General features: G+C 43.3%; 1 protein-coding gene across 2 annotated transcripts in view; it reads left to right on the forward strand.

Annotated features, from left to right (window-relative positions):
• MDM1 (Mdm1 nuclear protein) overlaps nucleotides 1-19,490 on the forward strand; it is a 34,317-nt gene that overhangs the window by 11,541 nt on the left and 3,286 nt on the right. Inside the window, exons 7-13 of one of the 2 annotated variants that reach the window (XM_045290971.1) lie at nucleotides 83-182; nucleotides 3,352-3,381; nucleotides 3,714-3,889; nucleotides 6,831-7,142; nucleotides 9,464-9,573; nucleotides 9,665-9,768; nucleotides 17,150-17,399. In XM_045290971.1, the coding sequence (XP_045146906.1) occupies nucleotides 83-182; nucleotides 3,352-3,381; nucleotides 3,714-3,889; nucleotides 6,831-7,142; nucleotides 9,464-9,573; nucleotides 9,665-9,768; nucleotides 17,150-17,399 (1,082 nt within the window). The remainder of the gene's footprint in view (nucleotides 1-82; nucleotides 183-3,351; nucleotides 3,382-3,713; nucleotides 3,890-6,830; nucleotides 7,143-9,463; nucleotides 9,574-9,664; nucleotides 9,769-17,149; nucleotides 17,400-19,490) is intronic. The other variant, XM_045290967.1, reaches the window with a different exon arrangement.

The raw sequence follows: 19,490 nt of genomic DNA on the forward strand, positions 1-19,490 counted from the left end.
GTAGGGGTTTTATAAGAAGTAACATCGTGGGCTTTCGAGGATTAACATGGCAGAATATTTACTCCCATCTCATTTCTTCTAGGAAGGTGAATTCTGAATACAGAGCCAAATTTCTGAGCCCTGCTCAGTATTTATACAAAGCTGGGGCTTGGACGCGTGTGAAGGAAAATATGCCAACTCAGGTGAGTATTTATTAGCTTCGTGAAGCCCACATTTTCGGTTGGCTTGCATCACAGTTTCATTTCACAGTGAGCTCCATTTAACAGCCACAATTATAGATCTGTGTTAAAAGAATAGCACCCACAGTATCAGGAATCTAAGGTTATACAATAAATTGTATACTGATTTATGTAATTTTTGTTTGTACAAACTAGCTCCTTCAACAGGGTTACTGAGTGAGCATTGACTTGGTAGAAGAGTTTGGTTTGCGTGTTCTGAAGCTCTTTAGGATCAGTATTTTTTATTACAAAAGTCTTTAAGCAAGATTCTCTTTTGCAGTCAAATATTTATGTTAATATAGTTAACTTATAGAATTGTAGCTTTGGTGGAGTTCATTACTGTATAACCTCCAGACTTCTACTCTCCTGACTAAAGCGAAGTTGAGTTTTCAAAGTGAACGAATTTTCGTGATTAGATCGTTTGTCAACATAGGTACCCTTCTCATCTGTGAGGCAAAGTAGAGGGGAGCTGGGGTGTCCGACGGTTGTGTTAGACTGTTGGGACCCCTGACCTCGGAGAGAACTGTCGGGGACCTAAGGTGTACAGCGACTGCTGGTCCTGGAGTTTAGTCCTAGCCTCTTTTAGTCAGAGGTAAACAGTGGACCTTTTTGGTTATTGAATAACCAGCATCTTTTAAACGGAATCTTTAACAATGATCTGCTTTTTCTGAGAATTTGTGAGCAAGTTAGAAATAATACATTTTAATGTCGATTAGACCTGACAGCATTAGTAAACGTTTCTTCCCTTCCTGCTTCCTCCCTTCACCCATATCATTGCAAAGAGAGTGAGAGTTTGGGCGGAGAATAGGTTTTATTATTTCTCTAGTTGACATGCTGGCCAACGATGTAGCCCTATTCGTTCAGCCTCTGGGGGAAGGCTCTGGCACTCAGAGCCACCGGCTCTGAGCTGGTGGTTCTCAGAGATGTTTCTTGGCACTGCTGCGCATCACAGTGGTTCTGGGAGCCTGCTTTAGTCCGTCCACTGGGGCAGCTCTCTGCCTCTCTCCTTCTGCTGTAATGGCAGAGGAAAAGATACTCCAAGAAGTCACAGATATTAACCAAAAAGCAAACTCGCTGCCTTCAAGTTGATTTGGACTGAGAGGCCCCATAGAGGGTTTTGAAGACTAAGTCTTTATGGGAGCAGAAAAACCTCATCTTTTCCCCATGGAGCAGCTGGTGGATTCGAACAGCTGACCTTGTGGTTAGCAGCCCAATGCATGACCTACTGCTGTGCCACCCGAGTTCCCCATTTTCTGGGACAAAACCCATGGATTCATCCTGGTGAAATCAAGAGTGGCCTTGAAGGTATCAAGTCTACTCAAACTCCCAGGCAGTTCATGGCTCTGTGTCTGGGAGTCTCATAGGGAATGAGGACAAGCCAGGGGCAAAGGAGGACCAAGGGTGACCCAAGAGGGCTAATGTGACCATTGAGAAGGTGTCAGCTACTGTCCTGTCAGGTTTAGGAACTTCCTAGGTTGAGCTCACAGAAAGCTCCCTGTTTTGGAAAGATTGTCTCAGTCTTTTGAGTCTGAGTGGTTTTAGGTCACAGGTATAAAGGTTTCATGGATTCAGAGGGTTGTTATGTCTGAAATCATGGGGAGGTGAAATTCCTCACTCTGCCCCTGAGGGAAGGACTCTTTTTTTAAATCTGTCTTCCCATAATTTCGTATTTTGGTAACTTGATAAGGGGACTTTTTTGGGTTTGTTTTATGAATTGTTATCGGTGGTTGTAAATATTTAAATTAATGGGATAGCTTGTTTTACCCTCTTTGAGCAAACTAATTCAAACAGTCAATTAGAATTAGAAAAGAATAAGACTCTAAGAAGTCAGTGGTCAGCGTTGGCCAAAGCAGCTTTAGTTGAGAGATGACCAGGATCGGGGAGGTTGGCTTACATCACAGCTTTTGTTCTTGCTTTGTACTGGCAGGGATTTACCGTGAGAGCGGCCTTCCGAAAGTCTGTGGGTAAATTCCTTTTGCTTCCATTTTCACTTTCCATGGCTTTTGGAAGAGCCCTGGTATCTGGGAAGGGAACCCTGGTGCTGCTGCTCCTCAGCTGCTTGTTGGAAGGGATCTGCTCCCGCAGCGATCCACAGCCTCGGAGGACCTTTCTCTGGGCTCGCTGGAGTTGGAAGGGCCTCAGTGAAAGAGTAGGCAGCCGTGCTTAGGCGTGCATTTATATCGTGGAGGTACTGGTGAACAACTCCTGAGACACGGGAGCACGTCTTAGAAGTAGAATCTGGACGGAATAGAAGGTCCTTCCTAACAAGAGTCACGTGTGTGGTTCGACTCTGTCTATGTGTATTAGGTGTTACTTGTCCCATGCAACCCGAAGTGTAGGAGTTGCCAGGTAGTACAGAGTTTGGGGCAGTAAAGGACATACTATTTTGAAGTACCCAGTGGGAGTGTCTTGAGGAGTGGGCCCCGGAGCAGTGGGACTCTCTTGGACTTGGGTGGCTCCTTATGCCATGGCAGGAGCGATCTTTGTTTTGCTGCCTGGTTGGGTCCCTGGAGGTGCCGTGCTGTCATTCGGTTCCATTCCATAGTGGCTCGCCACAGAACTGAGGCGGCTGCAGCAATCGCTTTGGCAAAACCAGGCTGCATTGCTTGCCTTTTGGGCCTTTATGTGAAATAAGAGTAATTCTAGCTGTTAGTACTCAGAACCCTTTTAATGCTTCTGTTTCACCTTTATATAGAAAATAGAGCCTTTGTATAAGAAAAAAAGAGATGATTTTAAGCTCAATTTTAAGGGTGAAGTTTCAAATTAATTTTTAAAAAATTGTGGCACTGTATTTGGTGAAGCCAGCAGATGGCAGTATGGTGTATAAAATGAGAGGGTTTCAAATGGGTAAGGATTCCTGTTCAGGTGAAAAGTATTTATTTACATGTTAAGGGATTCCAAGCACTTTACAGTTTATCAGAACATTAAGACAGAAAACCCTGTCACCTGGTTAAAACTGCCAGGATCCTTCTGTGATGTAATTAATTCAGTTGAATTAGACATCCTGCAATCATTATTTTGTGGGATATTACGTATGTAGAAGAATTAAGAATAAAGCATTTTATTGATTCCCATTACTGTTCAGCTCTGGCATTAACCTGTCATTAAGTGTGTTTCTGTATTCCTTCCCCAGGGCTGTCTAAATGCCATGTGGTATGCGGAGGTTGGTTGCTTTTGAGTTTTTAAAAACTATAATAAAGCATAGAGTACTTGTGTCTATTACAATTGAAATAAGAAGTAGGCGTTAATATTTTTCTCAACTGCTGCACATTTCTCCCTGCCTGCTGGCCTAAAATAAAATAACTTCATTGTGCTTTAGCTGAACTGTTTTAATTTCTGCTTAACACTGCACATAGTTATGTGAATGTTTGCATCTGTTTATGCCTTTTCTTTCTCATTGGTCTCTGGCTGTGTTTGTGCAATGTCTATAATTCGTGTTTATAATTGCAAAGAAGCATTTATAGTAATATTTGATGTCTGAATTTTCCTTCATAGGTTAAAGAACTCCGAGAGAAGGCTGAGTTTTATAGGAAACGAGTCCTGGGAACACATTTTTCTCGGGACCATCTGAATCAGATTCTGTCTGATACCAATTGCTGTTGGGATGTTTCTTCAACCACGAGCTCAGAAGGAACCATTAGCAGCAACATCCGAGCTCTAGATCTTGCTGGGTGAGATGCTCTTTGGGGACGGTGGAAAGTCTGTTGTAGCTTACAGTTTTGTTTTGTTTTTTTGGATGCTGTTGTTGTTAGGTGCTGTAGAGTTAGCTCTGACTCATAGCAACCCTGTGTACAACAGATCAAACACCAGTCCTGTGGTTCACATACCATGGCTTGGGTGAGGTGCACCTCAGTCCACAAAGTAACATCTGTGCTTTCCAGCACTTTCCAGAGGTCTTGTAGAGCAGCTTTGCCCACTGCGATTTGCTCTGTGATCCCTTGACTGCTGCTTCCGTGAACACTGATTGTGGATCCGAGCAAGGTGATAGCCGGGGCAGCGTCAGCCTTTTCTCCCTTTATCGTGAGGTTCCTTCTTGGTCCAGTTGTGGGGCTTTTGGTCTTCTCTGAGTTGTAACCCAGACTTAGGGTTGCAATCCTAGATCTTCAACAGCAAGTGCTCCTAGTCCTCCTCACTCGTCAGCGCTCAGGCGGTGTCACCTCCATGTCACAGGTTGTGCAAATAAGCCTTCCTCCAGTCCCGGGCCGAGTTCTGCTGTTCAGTCCGCTCTATTTCCCAGACACCGTTTGTATACCACTCCCCAGTCCTGTGCCGGCCTCGCAGCCTCACAGTCTGCTCCTGTAGGGCAGAGTCTGAATCCTTTAGGGCAACCCATTTTAGTCTGTCTGATTGAGGGTCTTCCTCTCTTCTACTGAATCAATACTTTGCTAAGCCTCATGTTCTTCATGGACTGTTCTTCCTAATATTTCCAAACTACCTGGGACACAGTCTCACCATCCTTGGTTTTTGGGTTTTTTTTTGAACATTCCGGCTACATTTTTGCAAGACAGATTAGTTTGTTTTTCTGGCAGTCCACAGAGTCCACTCAATATTCCTCATGTAGTCCATTCAGTTTCTTTGCTAGCTTCCCAATTTAAAGACATCAGGCCCCCTTTCTCCCTAATTCATTCAGAACAGGATGAAAATGACTAACTGTGCTCTGGAATTCCTGTACTTTGCAGCATTGTTCATAATTGGTTTTGGTACACAGTGGAATGCCTTTGCCTAGTCAATAAAACGCAGGTAAACATCTCTCTGGTCTTGCCTGCTGTTAGCCAAGATCCATCTGGCATGAGCAGTGATATATCTCTTCGGCCTCATGCTCTTCTGAACTCAGGAGTGTCCTGGCAGTGTACTCCTGCAAGCATCTGTGAATTGTTTTCAGCAACAGTTACTTACATGTGATGTGAATGGTCCTGGTCAGTGTCTTCTGCATTCGGTTGGATCACCTTTCTTTGTATTGGGCACAAACGTGGGTCTCGTCCAGCATTGGGCCAGCTAGCCATTCTTGGCATAGATGAATGGGCTTTCCCCCAATGTAATGGTGTGTTGAAACAGCTCGACTGCTCTTCATCAATTCCTGGAGCCCCACTTTCCACCAGCTGTGTCGTTAACAGTGACTCTGCTCTGAGGAGGCAGTTTGTTCCCAGCAGTCTTTTGAGAGACTTCTCACCGGGGTGCTCACCTTCTGGCACGACATCAGACAATCTCAGGTCACTTCTTAGAAAGTTTTTACTAGCCAATATTTTTTAGAAGCATATCTCCAGGTCCTTCCCACTCTCTTTCATCTGGAAGCTCTGGTGAAACCTGCCTACCATTAGTGGCCCCAGTGGCATTTGAAATACTGGTGGCATGGCTTTCACTGTCACAGCAGCATGTAAGCCACCACAAGGATGACAAAATGACAGGTGAGTGGTGGTGATAGAACACAGAATTATTGGAAACTGACATGACTACCTAAGGTTGTCTTCTAGTAAATGGGATGCGCCAGAGTTTATTTTCCTGTTTTTTAAAAAGTCTATTCCACTCGACTATACCCTCCCAAGGGTCCTGTGGAAGAAAAGGCCTGGTGATCTGCTTCCATTAAGATTCCCGTCCAGGAAGCCCCCTGGAGCAGTTCCCCTCTGTACTGTGGGGTTGCTGTGAGTGAGAATCAGGTCTTTGGTACTGGCCTTAATAATGTATCCTCTGTGAACAACGAGGCGGCACATGCTTTATGGACTTGTACATACCTAATGCATGATGGAAGGTGGGAGGGTTAAGTTTTAACATTTCCCTTATTGATAATGAAGAACAATGAGAATGACCAGACAGTAGTGACAGAGTTAATTTAGAAAGCAGAGTGAAAGAGAACTGCAGCGGGAGAAGGAGCACCAGTGACTCTTTGGAGACCAATAGAAGCTACGGGTCCAGATCCTTCAGGCTTCACTCGGGTTTTGTGGCCCATGCAGATTTGACTTTATGAAAGAATTTTCTTACATTCGGGTTAAAGTGAAAATGATTTCACTCTAAGAAATGACATGCTGACTTATAGCAAATAAAATTGTTTTTAATTGTCAGAGTATATTAATATAGTTCACTAACAGATTAACCTAATTGTAATTACGAGACATTGGATTAAAAAGCTTCTCACCAGATGTATTCTTTGTCTTGAAAAGATAAATCTATATAAAGATAAATCTCTAGAACCTTTAAATCAGCTCATTTATCTTATAGATCTGCTTGAGTGTGTACACAAAATCCTAACTGAGTAACTAACCATGTAAAGCTACGCAAGAGGCTAGTGTCTGTGCGTAGATGCAGGCTTAGGGGAGAAGTATGAGTTTTGCCTGTAGAGATGCAGGCAGGTGTCCTGTGTGAAGGTAGGAGTAGGGGAGGATAAATCCATTTCACTTTGAAATGTTTTATGAGAAGCTGTGGAATACATCCTTTTAGGTTTTTAGACTGTAAAACGAACTGTCAGTTGGATTTCTTTCTCCCCTCTATGGAGTCTGCAGTTTCTGGGATAATGATGTCTTTGTGAGGAAAGAGAGGGGATGATGGACTCCGTAAAACTAGTATAACAGAAAAACGAAAACTACCCCATTTTAAAACAAAGCTTGTTTTACTTTTCAGAGATCCGACAAGCCACAAGACTTTGCAGAAATGTCCTTCAACTAAACTAGAAGAAAAACACCCGGTCTTGGATGAACAGCCCCCACAGTACACCGCGGAGACACTGGGCATGCCAGACGCTCCCACAGCGCCCGTTAGAAGACGGCTAGCTTGGGATGCAGATAATGCCAGTGAAGAGATGCAAAGACAACCAAAAGGGAGGGAGGAGGAGGAGGAGGAGGAGGGAAGTGAAAGGATCAAGCAGGTTCACGTGGAAGAGTTAGAGAAGTTTGGGGGAAAGGAACGCTCTAAGGCTGAGAAGATCAAAGAAGGGTGAGTGTTTAAAATTATTCAGAAGTGTTATTGTCCATGATATATAAGTGTATAGTTTTGTCACCAAGTATACCCACACCCCACTTATCAACTTGGTTAGGTTCCAAAGATGAGGTTTTTATTTCTAAAATTGGCATCATTTGAAAATGGAGAGTGAGTACATCCTCAATAACTGCTAAATTATGTCATTACAATACCACTGAGAATCTTAGCTCATCCCAGTTGACATATAACCTTAACCTTCACAGTCAGCAGTACTCTTCAAGCTCATACCTGGGTGTTCACTACTGCCAGATGCATGCTGTTAATGTACAAAATAGGTGGATAGGTACTTTTCACTGTTGTCAGGAATTCAAATGAGATCATTGATAAGATAGTCAGATGAGATAGTTGATAATATGTGCTTAGTAGTTTTTGGATTTATGACTGTTTGGGAGCAAATTTGACTTTTAATGTCAAGAAATGAACATTTCTCTATTGTTAGAATACGGCTCACTCTGGTATTTGAGCCACCACCAATTGATGATTGAATGTTGGAGCACTGAGCTACTTGAGGAAGAAGTAGAGTAATTTTTATATATTCTTTTAATTATGATTTGCTATATTTGGAAATATTTCTGCAAGAAAAAAAATGTTGAAGTTCTTTAACATCAGATGGTTATATCAAAAAGACTATGAATTATTTTAAAAAGTGGTTGCTGCGAGTGGAGACTCAGAGTCCATCGGTAGGCAACCGAACACCCCCTTGCTGAGGGGTTGTGGGGAGGAGAGGAGCCAATCAGGGTGCAGGGTAACAACGATGAAACATACAACTTTCCTCTAGTTCTTAAATGCTTCCTCACCCCCACTATCATGATCCCAATTCTGCCTTGCAAATCTGGCTAGACCAGAGGATGTACATTGTACAGATAGCAACTGGAAACACAGGGAATCCAGGATAGATGACTCCTTCAGGACCAGTGGTGAGAGGGGCGATGCCTGGAGGGTGAAGGGAATGTGGGTTAAAAAGGGGGAACCAATTACAAGAATCTAAGTATAGCCTCCTCCCTGGGGGATGGACATCAGAGAAGAGGGCGGAGGGAGACGTCGGACAGTGTAACTTATGAAAAAACTATAATAATTTATGAATTATGAAGGGTTCATGAGGGAGGGGGGAGCGGGGAGGGAGGTGGAAAATGAGCAACTGATATTAAGGGCTCAAGTAGAAGGCAAATGTTTTGAGAATGATGAGGGCAACAAATGTACATATGTGCTTGACACAGTGGATGTATATATGGACTGTGATAAGAATTGTACGAGCCCCCAATAAAATAAAATAAAAGTGGTTGCTGTTAGTTATTATAAGCTGTTTTAAGTGTGAAAACTGAATAGCAGCACTGATTACTGTAGAAATGCACTTTGCTCAGTAATACCTGAGTTGTTGCCATATTTGATTGTCCATTTGGTTGTTATTGAAACATTCTTCACTGTAATTGATGGTTGTTGCAATAGTACTATATTGTCTGTATTTCTGCCTCTACTGATGGGCTAGATTTGAATACCCTTGAGCGTGGCAAGTGCACAAGTCTTTTTAAAAAAGAAACATGCTTTCCTTGCACAGTATTGTTCAGTTTTGAGAGATTGTTAATGCCTTTGAAGTGGTTTTTGTGAGTGTGAAGCAAGTTATGAGAGAGTTAATTATTCCCTCTTATTATAGCATTGAAATTAAGTCTACTTAATTTATCAAGTCTTGTTCATGCCCTGATTTTATATACTTGTATCTATCAGTCAACATTGTGATACTTGTGAAAAAGTGGTTTCTGCGAAGAACGACGTTCTGTAGATCTATGTGCAAGGTGCTTTGGGGCTGCCTCTCTCCTCAAGAGTGGCGCTCTTTTCCCAGGTCTTCATCGCTCATTCTTGAGCTTTGCAGCTAGTCTGGAACTTAGGGCTTGATTTAACAGAGTCAGCTGCCGTTTGGGGCTAGCTTACAGTGAACTTGCCTCTTTGCCAGTGCATAGTGACTCTTATCATCTGACTGGGGATGTGATTTGTTTTGGAAACAAAATGACCTTCCCTTCTATAGGGTTCACACTGCCCTCGAGTGTATTCTGGCTCATATTGACCCATGTACAGTGTTTGAGGCTGTGAATCTTTACAGGAGCAGATAGCCTCCTCTTTCTCCCCATGGTGGATTTGAACCATCAACCTTGTGGGTAGCAGCAATCCAATGCTTACACAAAGCATCTCCAGGGCTCCCTTATTATATGTAATCATGCAGAACTGGATTGGACCACATTTTCTAGAAGAAATGCTTCATAATAGGCTGTTTCAATTTGTAGGTCGGACTCTTCTTCTGTATCGTCGGGGAAAGGAGGCCGGCTTCCAACACCAAAGCTGAGAGAACTCGGAGCCCAGAGAACTCATCACGACCTTACCACCCCAGCTGTTGGTAACAGGCAGACACTGTGTCCTTTCTTAGCCTGCGTCTTCTGCCAGACAATCTGTTTAATTGAAACCCGTTGGCTTCTGCGTGTCTCTAGGTGGTGCTGTTTTAGTGTCCCCACCCAAAGGGAAGCATCTAGCGCCAGACCAGAGGACGAAGACGGCCCCTCAGGATGGCTTCGACACTTTAAGGAATAACAAGGTAAATGTTTGTATTGGGGCGGAAGGGGGGGGGGCAACAGCTCATTATTTTATTACCATGTAAAGGAATTGGGTTCTTATCTTAGTAATGCCATTCATGCATGGTGATGCTCATGACCGTGTTTAGTAAGCAGGCAGAGGCATTCGGTTGTTTTTCGCTGGCATTTGGCCTTACGTTTGCTGCTGAGGGGTCAGTAGTGACCTCACGGAGGAGGACAGCTACCGTTCCTGCACAGCTACTGTGTGGCCAGCATCTTACTCCGTCAGCCAGCGCCTCCCGCTTGTATTCCAGGTATGCTGCAGAGACGGTTTTGTGCACTGTAGATACAGCAGTGAACAAAGCAGACACAGCCTGGCCCTCAGTGGGCTCACCGAGCAGTGGCAAAGAGAGACTGTACACAAGATGACTAGGTAAAATGCACAGCCTGTTAGTTGATGGAAAGAAACCCTGGTGTTGCTCAGGCTGCTCCCCACAAGGTCAGCTGTTTGAATCCAACTTCGCCTCTGCCGGAGCAAGATGAGCCTGCTTGCTCCCATATAGATGTAGAGCTTCAGAAACCCTATATAGGGTCGCCGAGTCAAAATGGATTAGATGGCAGTGGGTTTCTTGGTGGCTATTAGTTAATAGAAAGCAGTGCGGAGAAAAATAAATCAGGGGAAATGATTAGGAAGTGTCCGAGAAGTCCTCACCGGAGGGAGACATTTGACAGAATATGAAGTAAGGTGGTGGATTGACCCAGCCTTAGCGCGAAAGGCTGTCTAAGCAGAGACCAGCAAGTTCAAAGTCCCTCAGGCGAGTGGATGTGTGATTTCCTTGAAGAAGGACCTGGTGGCTGGAACAAAGAGCAAGAGAGGAGAGTAGTGTCACCAAGGAATTCAGCCATGTAACTGTGGGTGGCAATAGTGACAGTGCCAGTGGCTTGGAATTTTGTTCTCAATGTAATGGGAAGTCATTGGAGGAGCAGAGGAATGACGTGGCTAGGATTTTTCAAGCTCCCTGTGACTGCTGTGCTAGGAGTACACAGTAGGGGGAGCAGGAGGGCAGGTGGGAAGCCACGGCTAACACCAGAACCAGGTCTTTGGATGCTCTGTGGAGGTGATGAAGTCCCATTCCGGATATACTTTGAAGATACAGCTGATAAGATTTTCTGATGGATAAAGAGTAAGGTAGGAGAGAGAATCGAGGGGAAGTCAAGGATTTTACCTGAGTGAAATCAGATGTAAGACTGGCCGGTGGAGTTGTATATTTTCTCCAGACAGAGGAACATAATAGGTAGACAGTTGGCTATAACTGGGACTTACATTTTGTTGAAGGACAAACTGGGAAAAGGGGCTTTGAAATTCAAGGACCTTCAAGGACGTGATTGCAATGATTGGCCATAGAAGCTGAGGCAGGGAGGAATAATGGGACTTGGCAATAGTGGGCTTTAGTGATGAGATGACAGGGGCCATGCAGGGAGTGGACTGCAGTTTAAGTCTGTGGACCCGAAGTTGTGTTGGGATTGTGGTACAAGAGGGCGTAGTTTTACAGTTAGGAGTGTGGTGTTCAGAACTTGAGTTTGCAGAGAGAATGCCGTTAGCGGTAAATGACAAGGTTTTGCATATGATCAAGGGAGTAATTGACTGCAGCAGGATAGGAAAAGGAAGATTGTTAATAGGGAGAGGGCCAACGAATTGAGATCATCTGGATCGTTATTGATATCAACAAGAATTTTGGCAGTTGATCACTGGAGAGAATGTTAGAGCTCAGCATTGAAACCATCTGGGAGTGGGGTTTGGAATCGAGTGGTAGTAAAACAGAACAAAAGAGCAAATGCACCGCTATCGAGTCGATGCCAACTCATGGGGACCCTGTAGCACAGGGTACAACTGCCCTGTCAGCTTCTGAGGCCCTAATGTGGGAAGATAGCCCCATGGAGATTAATGCTGTCATGGCCAAAGCCTGGCATTGTTAGGAAGAGGAAGGGAGAATTATCCTGAAAGAGGCCTGGAGGAGCAAGGAGGATACTTGTGCCAACTGCAGGGGTGACCATCTACCTCCTTTCTCAGAGCAGGAAGGTGAAGCATTCAGAGAAGAGGTTGACAATCCATAGGGTATTTTGCTATTGGCTGTCCCTGAGTTCCAGAGAGGACAATACAAAGTCTTGAGATGTTGGGGAGGAGCGGGAGATAGAGAACTGTAGTGGGGGCGAGAGTGAGCCATGGGGCTAACTTGGTATTCTGGATTTTTGTGGTGACTGTCTTAAACAGATGTTATGTGCTGAAAGCATCTGGGAAGTGTCAGCAGCCAATCCCCCCAAAGCTGAATAAAACAGAAGGAACAAACTTCCTAAATATAACATTAATAACAATCCTACAGCTAAATGTCCTAGTAAATGCTAAAATACTGAAGATATTTTATGCTTTAGGAATACAATAGGATGCTTACTTTTTCATGACCACTTAGCAATTCTTATAAGTAATTATAATAGAATGAACCATATACTTTTTGTGATTTTACAGAAGCTTAAGTTTCAGACCCTCTCACTTCCAAGGACCCCATGCAAGGCTTTAGAAAGGCCTCTCCCTCTCTGCCATTGAGGTCACTCTGACTCATAGCCACCCCAAAGGACAGGGGAGAACTGCCCGTACAGGCTTCAGAATTGACTCAGTGGCCGTGGTTGGTTTTCATAGAGCATTAGAGGGACTCCGAAAGTCCAATTAAAGATCATGGAGTTTTTCCATTAACTTTTGAAGGCCCCTTGTATTGAATATTGGGAACAAGTTGAGCATTCTCTACAGGTGTTATGTAGAAGATCTAAGAGACTCACTAAGAGCAATTAAAAGACTTGTATAAGATAGCCTGGTATTTGTTTTGAAAATGATGGCGGCAACAAATGTACAAATGTGCTTGACACAATGGATATATGTTGGATTGTGATAAGAGTTGTACGAGCCCCCAGTAAAATGATTTAAAAAAATAAGATAGCCTGGTGTAAAGGTAATGAGGAAGGGGGAGGAAACCTAATAGCAGCCCAAACTTTTTAATTTTAGGGTGGGGGGAATTGTGAAAAAATTCTGGTACATGAAGAAACTTTTAAAGTATACAGGGACCATTTATAAAACTATAGAGACTAGAACACAGAGTCATGAAGATGTCAGCTTTTCTCATATTCAGTAAATTTAACGGTATTCCATATTATTATCCTGACACTATTTCTGTTTATTTTATTTTTGTGTCTTGACAATTAGATTCCAAATTTTATCTGGAAGAATAATGCAGGGAGGGAAATTAATAAGGAGAATTTGAGAAGAATAATTAGAAAGACTGCCTCCTCAATAGGAAGATGAAGTATAATGTGAACTCACTGGGTTCTTTACACAGGAATAGACAGATAGATCAGTGGAGACCAATGAAGATGGATTATTGAAAATGACTAGAGGGCAATCCATGTGGAAGGAAAGATTTACCCCTATCTCTAATCATGCCTTAAAAGATGTTACATATGGATTTAAAGAAGCCAAATGTGAAATTGAACTAAGTGAACAGAGGAAAATATCCAAAGTATTTATATGCTATTGTGGCGGTGAAGCCCTCAGCCACTCCACACAGGAAAGGGCTTTCTACTCCTGTAAAGTTCCAGTCTTGGCAGCTCACAGGGCCAGTTCTGCCCTGTTGCATAGGGTGCTGTGAGTCAGCATTGACGCCATGACAGTGAGTATCATGGGGAGGGATTTCTAAGCAAAAACCCAAAGTTTAGAAGCCATCTGACCAAAAATTAGCTAGAATTTAAATGAACAGATTTAAGATTTTTGCACTTTAAAAACTCAAAAGAAAATTGGCAATTTGGAAAAAAGGTTAATATTGTTAATATAGAAAATGCATCTAAAACCCACTATCAATATTAAAAGTGATAGAGTGGGTAAAGGATATTTAGAAAGTCATCTCATAGATGAATAAAGCAAAAACCAAACTTCCTGTCATTGTCCCTTTACATTCTCTAATCCAGTCATTTCCGTCTATTTCTCCTCCCTGTTTTTGCCTTTGGAATTTTCAATTTAAGAACTTCAGTTGTTGCTACCCTTAAAAATAAGGATGTTTATTTTAAATCTTGAGACTGGCAGAAGTCAGGATGTCCTCAGATTGAGTCTGGATTGAGCTGAGAGGCATATAGAGGAAGAGTTGCCATGCAAAAAAGGCAGGTGACAGGATGCCGTGGGGAGAAAGGACGCAGAGGCCTAAGAAATGGAGAGTCTAGCTGGAGTGTGCAGTAAGGAATATAGTGTGAGGCAGGCCGCGTGATGCAAGGTGAGGCAGGAGCGAGGTGTAGACTTCCGATGATTTCAAAAGCATCGGGAAGTATAGGAGTGATGGGACCACGTTTGTTCTGGCTGCCGTGGAAGGCAGGCGTACACCCTGGATACCTTTTGAAAGCTCTTGCTGTGGTCGGGGTGGGAGGCGTTGATAGAGAGCAAGGACTAGGGAGTGTGGCTGGAGAGCGGTAGTGTGAGCAGGCTGCATGACGGATCTGCGCACATCCAGAGAGAAATGGTTGGAGTTGAAGAATGCAGTTTGGGAGTCAGGATTTGGTGCTGGGATGGATGACGGAGCACGAGGGTGGGGATGTGTCATGAATGCTGCCTGGGTGTCTGATGGGCCACACAGGCCGAGCGGCTGGTGCTGGGCACTGAGTAACAGAACGCTGGGTAAGAGCCCTCTAAGACTCTTACTAGGGTCAGGCATTCCTGTAGGACCTGAGGATTCGCTGTAAACCAAACATCCTTTTCCTCATGGACCTTACATTTTTGTTCTGAACAATAGACACTGAGCAAGTAATGTTTTAAAATGGTGATTTGAGGTAGTAGCAGGAGCTGTGGAGGACATGGAAGAGAACAGTGGGCTCATGAGTAACCCCTCCTCCCCCTCTGCCCATGGCCTCTAAGGGGGAGGTATTTTCACCAAGCCCCGCTCAGGGAAGGAGGTGGCGTGCAGAGAGATCTGGGACCAGATCGTTTCCTGGAAAATAGAACAGCAAGTACACAGCCCCTGTAACCGGAACAAGCACATGCTGTAAAGAGAGAGGAAAGTCCTTGTGGCTGGTGCCTGTGAGGGGAGAGGAGAGCTATAGGAAATGGGCTAGGAAAGGTAGCAATGTGGATGTTACTTCACTAGCCCGGGGAAGCCCTTAAGCGTTTCTCAACCTGAGGGATCGAATGACCCTTTCACAAGAGTTGCCCGATTCATAACAGTAGCAAGATTATAGTTTTGAAGTAGCAAGGAAAATAATTTTATGGTTGGTGGTCACTACAAGAGGAACTGTATGAAAGGGCTGCAGCATTAGGAAGGTTGAGAACCACCGCCCTAGAGAGTTTGCAGCAGCAAAGCAAGTGTGGTCTGGTTTACATGATCGGTAACAATTGTCGTGACTTCTCAGGGGAGAATGGAGATACTCAGGGCCAACGTGGAAGCAGTGAGCCCGGCAGGGAGATGCTAGGCTCAAAAACACACCACGGAATCAGTTATAGTAAACCCTGGGAGCCAAGCCATGTGTGAAAAATAATTTACAGGTTTCATTCATACTTTTTAAACAATAGTAAAACCAACTTGAAAGATGCTAAATTATCTAAATGCATGTAGAAAGGGAAGGGGGAAATCTGAACAATGTTTCTTTAGGCCTATTTGCTCTTCGATTTAGAGCAACCCTCCAGGACCGCAGAGGATTTGCTCTGTAGAGTGTCTAAGGATGACGCAGACTGCCACTAGCAGCCGATGCTTGCGTAACCCACAGCATCTTCTTGACTTATCGTTAAAAAGGAAGCGTAATAAATATAAGGGTGTGTGTGTGTATGTGTGAAATGTGTGGCTCTGGTTGTCCATATTTAAACCATATTTAATGGTTCGGATTTAAAACATTTCTGGTGGTTGAAACAGCCCAGATTTTCTCCACTTTGAGGCTCTAAGCTCTCTAATTTAAGGACATGATTTCTAAGGCTGAAAAGCAATTCTTGGTTATTGGATTGATAAAGTTAGTAAGTAAAGGCAACAATTACAGGTGAGTATGGAACTGGACTTGATTTTACGGCTTTGCATTCCTGTAAAAAAATAATATCTAGGGGGCTTTCTGGACAGTGACACATCATCATTATAGAATATACTAACCAAACTAAAATAGAGAATGATTGGTCTCGCACCACTCCCGAGAAACGCCTGTTGTTAAATTTTTGTGGTTTGTAGGTATATGTGTGTGTATGGATTTATTACTTAAACCCACTCTAATGGATGTATGCTTTCATAACCTGTTCTTCTCACCTGGAAATATGTCCTCAACAAATTTCTGAGTTAGTGAATAGCAAGTGTAATCTTATTTTACCAGTAATATGATATGTGGTATATCATTATCCATAGTTTCAAAAACTGAATGCTTATTGAAATAATTCGGCTATTTCTTAATTTCCCCATTATGAAAACAAATGTTAGAAAGCAAATCTAAACCTCTAGCTACATTTTTTTCTCTATATACTCTACCAACTTGCTTTGTGTAAATACTCCCCAAATACTGTTGGGTGGTAAAAGAACATGAAAACTTGGAGGCTCTTTGCTAAGGCCAGCCCACCACAAACACTGTGAGCCTGAGAGTACTCATTTCACCACATGCTTGCCAGCTCTGTGTATCAGAGGTTTGTTCTGTTTGTATTCATGTTTGCAAGTGAGAAATTAGTAGTAGCTCAGTGCTTTAAGGTAGACTCTATTTCTGTTTATAAGCACAACGGTTAAGGGCTTGACTTATAACCAAACGGTTGGGGTTTGAATCTACGGGGGGCTCCACAGAGGATAACTTTGCAGTCTCCTCCCCCAAAGACGATAAGCTAAGCAAAAGACTGTAGCCTGCAAGTCCGCTAGGCCGTTAGGTAGAGCGTGTCAAATGGTATCCGAGTGGACTTCATGGCACCCGAACCACAGTTTGTGTATACATGAATGGACTATTTATATCCTCTTTTCTACGTACCAAATGGGTTTATCTTTTTTTCTTTTAGAGAAATATATGTAAGCATTGCTAATGATTTTTTTTGTTAGTGATGTAAGTTGTATGCAGGGTTTACAAAGGAATTAAAAAAACAGATTTTTCCATTAATTTTCCGAACCCCCCTTGTTTATTTTGCAAGTTGTCATTCATCTTTTAATTTTTAAAAATGCTTATGTATGTATATTTTCCCCCTTTAATGTAGCCAAATTTATTTACCTGTATTTATTGCTCTGCTTACAGTCTTCCTCACATAGAAGTTAGATACATTTTCATATACGTTTTCTCCTAGTCTTTATGATTGTACTTTTTATGCTTAAATGTTACATGTGCACAAATACATAAGCACCGTCTCTCTCTCTCTCTCTTGTGATCTTTTAGAAAGAAAGTCGTGCCACAGGCTTACTGACTTCTCCAGCTGCTGGTTTAAGAACCCTTGATCCCCTTCCTTTGAGGGAAGAGTCTGAAGCCAACGTCACCACATGTGCGCATGCCACGCGGCCAGCTCCAACAGCTGCAGAGTCTCCAGCAAACACCCCCTGGCAGGGCCCGTCTCCGCCATGCGCTCCATCCTGCCGTCATTCTCGCCGCCGCCAGGGCTCGCTAAGAGATCCAGAATTTCAGCATATTGGTAATCCTGTTTTCTTTTAAAACAAAGATGGCATACTAATAAGTACAAAAACCGAGTATGTACTGTATATTAGCAAAGTACATTATTTATGTTTTAAATTAGCAGAAGTGATTTCTTTAAAAAGCTCATCTTTGTATTACTCTGTGGAGCTGCGCTTCAGTTGGCCGCTGTATAAGGATGCGTGCAGGCTCTTCCCCTCTTCTTCAGGGGTGACATCCAGAAATGGCTCCAGACTTTGCCAGCTGTTTTGTGTGTAGGATTTGTATCAGGATTGTTTTCCTTTTTTTTCAGGCATTGCTTTGCTCCTGGTAAAGCTTGCACTATTACTACTGAAGATTACCGCACTGTTTTAATTCCTAGTCCTGTGTGTGTGGCTTGTTGCCTTTTTCTTTCAAAGACCTTTTTAGATCTTAGGAATTTTACAGCAACGTGCCTTTGAAAGGCTTTCCTTTTTTTATTTTTGCTGGTTTTCAGTAGACTTTCTCAATTGGAAACTCACGTGGCTCAGTTGTAGGACGTTTTTATGAAGTTTTTAGTAATTTCTTCCCTGTCATTTTTTCTTTTCATTCTCAGGCATTCTTATTATCCAAACATGTTGGATGTATTTACACGAGGACCCTGTTCTCGTTACATGCATGGAATATTTTCTCTTTTTGAGGAAAGAAATGATGGTTGTTTTTTCCTTGCATTGTCTTCAAGATCCTCTTTTTTCCTTTGTTTATTTCTGTTTGCTAGTGACGTAGAGCCATCTTTAGTTAGTTCAAAGCCCACTGTTGGATGGCTGCTTTGGAAGAGTTAAATGGGTGCTGCTCGATGACTAATTGGTTTCTTTGTTGAGATGTATGACTATGCAGTGCAGAAAATTACTGATATTACCCTTCCAACCATTGTCTTTGTAACTTCCATCACATGACTTGGTAGAAATAGCAAATGTGAGGTGCTCGTGACACACTAAGGGTATTGGCTAGCTTGCTAATGTTAATAAGGAGCCTTACAATCACTTGGGGTGGAATGATGCGAAAGAGTATATGGAACCTCTATTATGGGATCCATCAGCTTAGCCATCTCACTAAGCTCAGAATGAGCCATTGCAGAGGCTGCCATCAAGCACGAAGAGCTAGGAGTGGAGTGGAACCTGGGTATCCTTGCACCGAATCACAGCGTCAACCAAGAAATAGAGCTGTGACACAGCGCTGATGAGAGACAGTAAAGAAGTGGCCGGGAACCAGTGGCAGTAAAGCCAGGAGACCAGCAAGAGTAAGAAAGCTGGGTGCCTTGGGAAAGAGTCTTGCTGGTAGACCTGGGCACTCATTGCCAACCAGCAGAGCTAGAGCCGAGCACCTGAAGAGCTCAGAGAGCGTTGGACACTTAGCCCCCACGCAGGGCAGGGCGTTTCTGTGGTTAGGGTTGAGGAGGCGCTCCTGATGGAAGAACTGTATCTCTGATCCTGGAGTAAGGCGTGCTGTGGTAGGAACGGTGCCAGAATTGCTGAAAAGATTGGAGGATGGCACCATGTCTAATCTCTGCCTCATAGAATTGGCCTTGGGCTGATGCTAATGGTAATTTTTCTCTCCCCCACCTTGTGAAGTTAGTGGTCAGATGCTACCTCCCCCCCCAACCCCCACACACACACCATTTTTATACGCTAGGACATTTCTAGACCTCACAGAGTAGTATCTTATCTTTTGGTCTTTTCTATAGCAATGTAGAGATTCCTTAGAGATCTCCTGGTCCCTGCTTATTCCTGTTCATGGGAGCCATGTGAGGGACATAGTGAGCTACATGCTTGGCTGCAACTACAGGGTCAGTGGAGAAAGATGAGGCTTTCTGATCCCATAGCAATTTACAGTCTTGGAACCCACAGGGGCAGGTCTACACTGTCCTATATTATCACTATGAGTCAGAATTGTCTCAGTGGCAGTGAGTTTGTGTTATGTGAGGATAGCATTGAAACTTTCAAAGTTCAGTAATAGATGCTCACAAATTCCCATTTTGAATATGATACCCTGTCCTCAGTTGCCCCTAGGTCCTTCAGTAAAAGTAGCTCAGATGGACCTTTAAAGAAGGCACCTTCCTTTGTAGTTTGGGAGA

This window comes from Echinops telfairi, unplaced genomic scaffold (assembly GCF_000313985.2).
Source record: "Echinops telfairi isolate 266 unplaced genomic scaffold, ASM31398v2 ScPeMD7_2;HRSCAF=8, whole genome shotgun sequence".
Taxonomy (NCBI): Eukaryota; Metazoa; Chordata; class Mammalia; order Afrosoricida; family Tenrecidae; genus Echinops; species Echinops telfairi.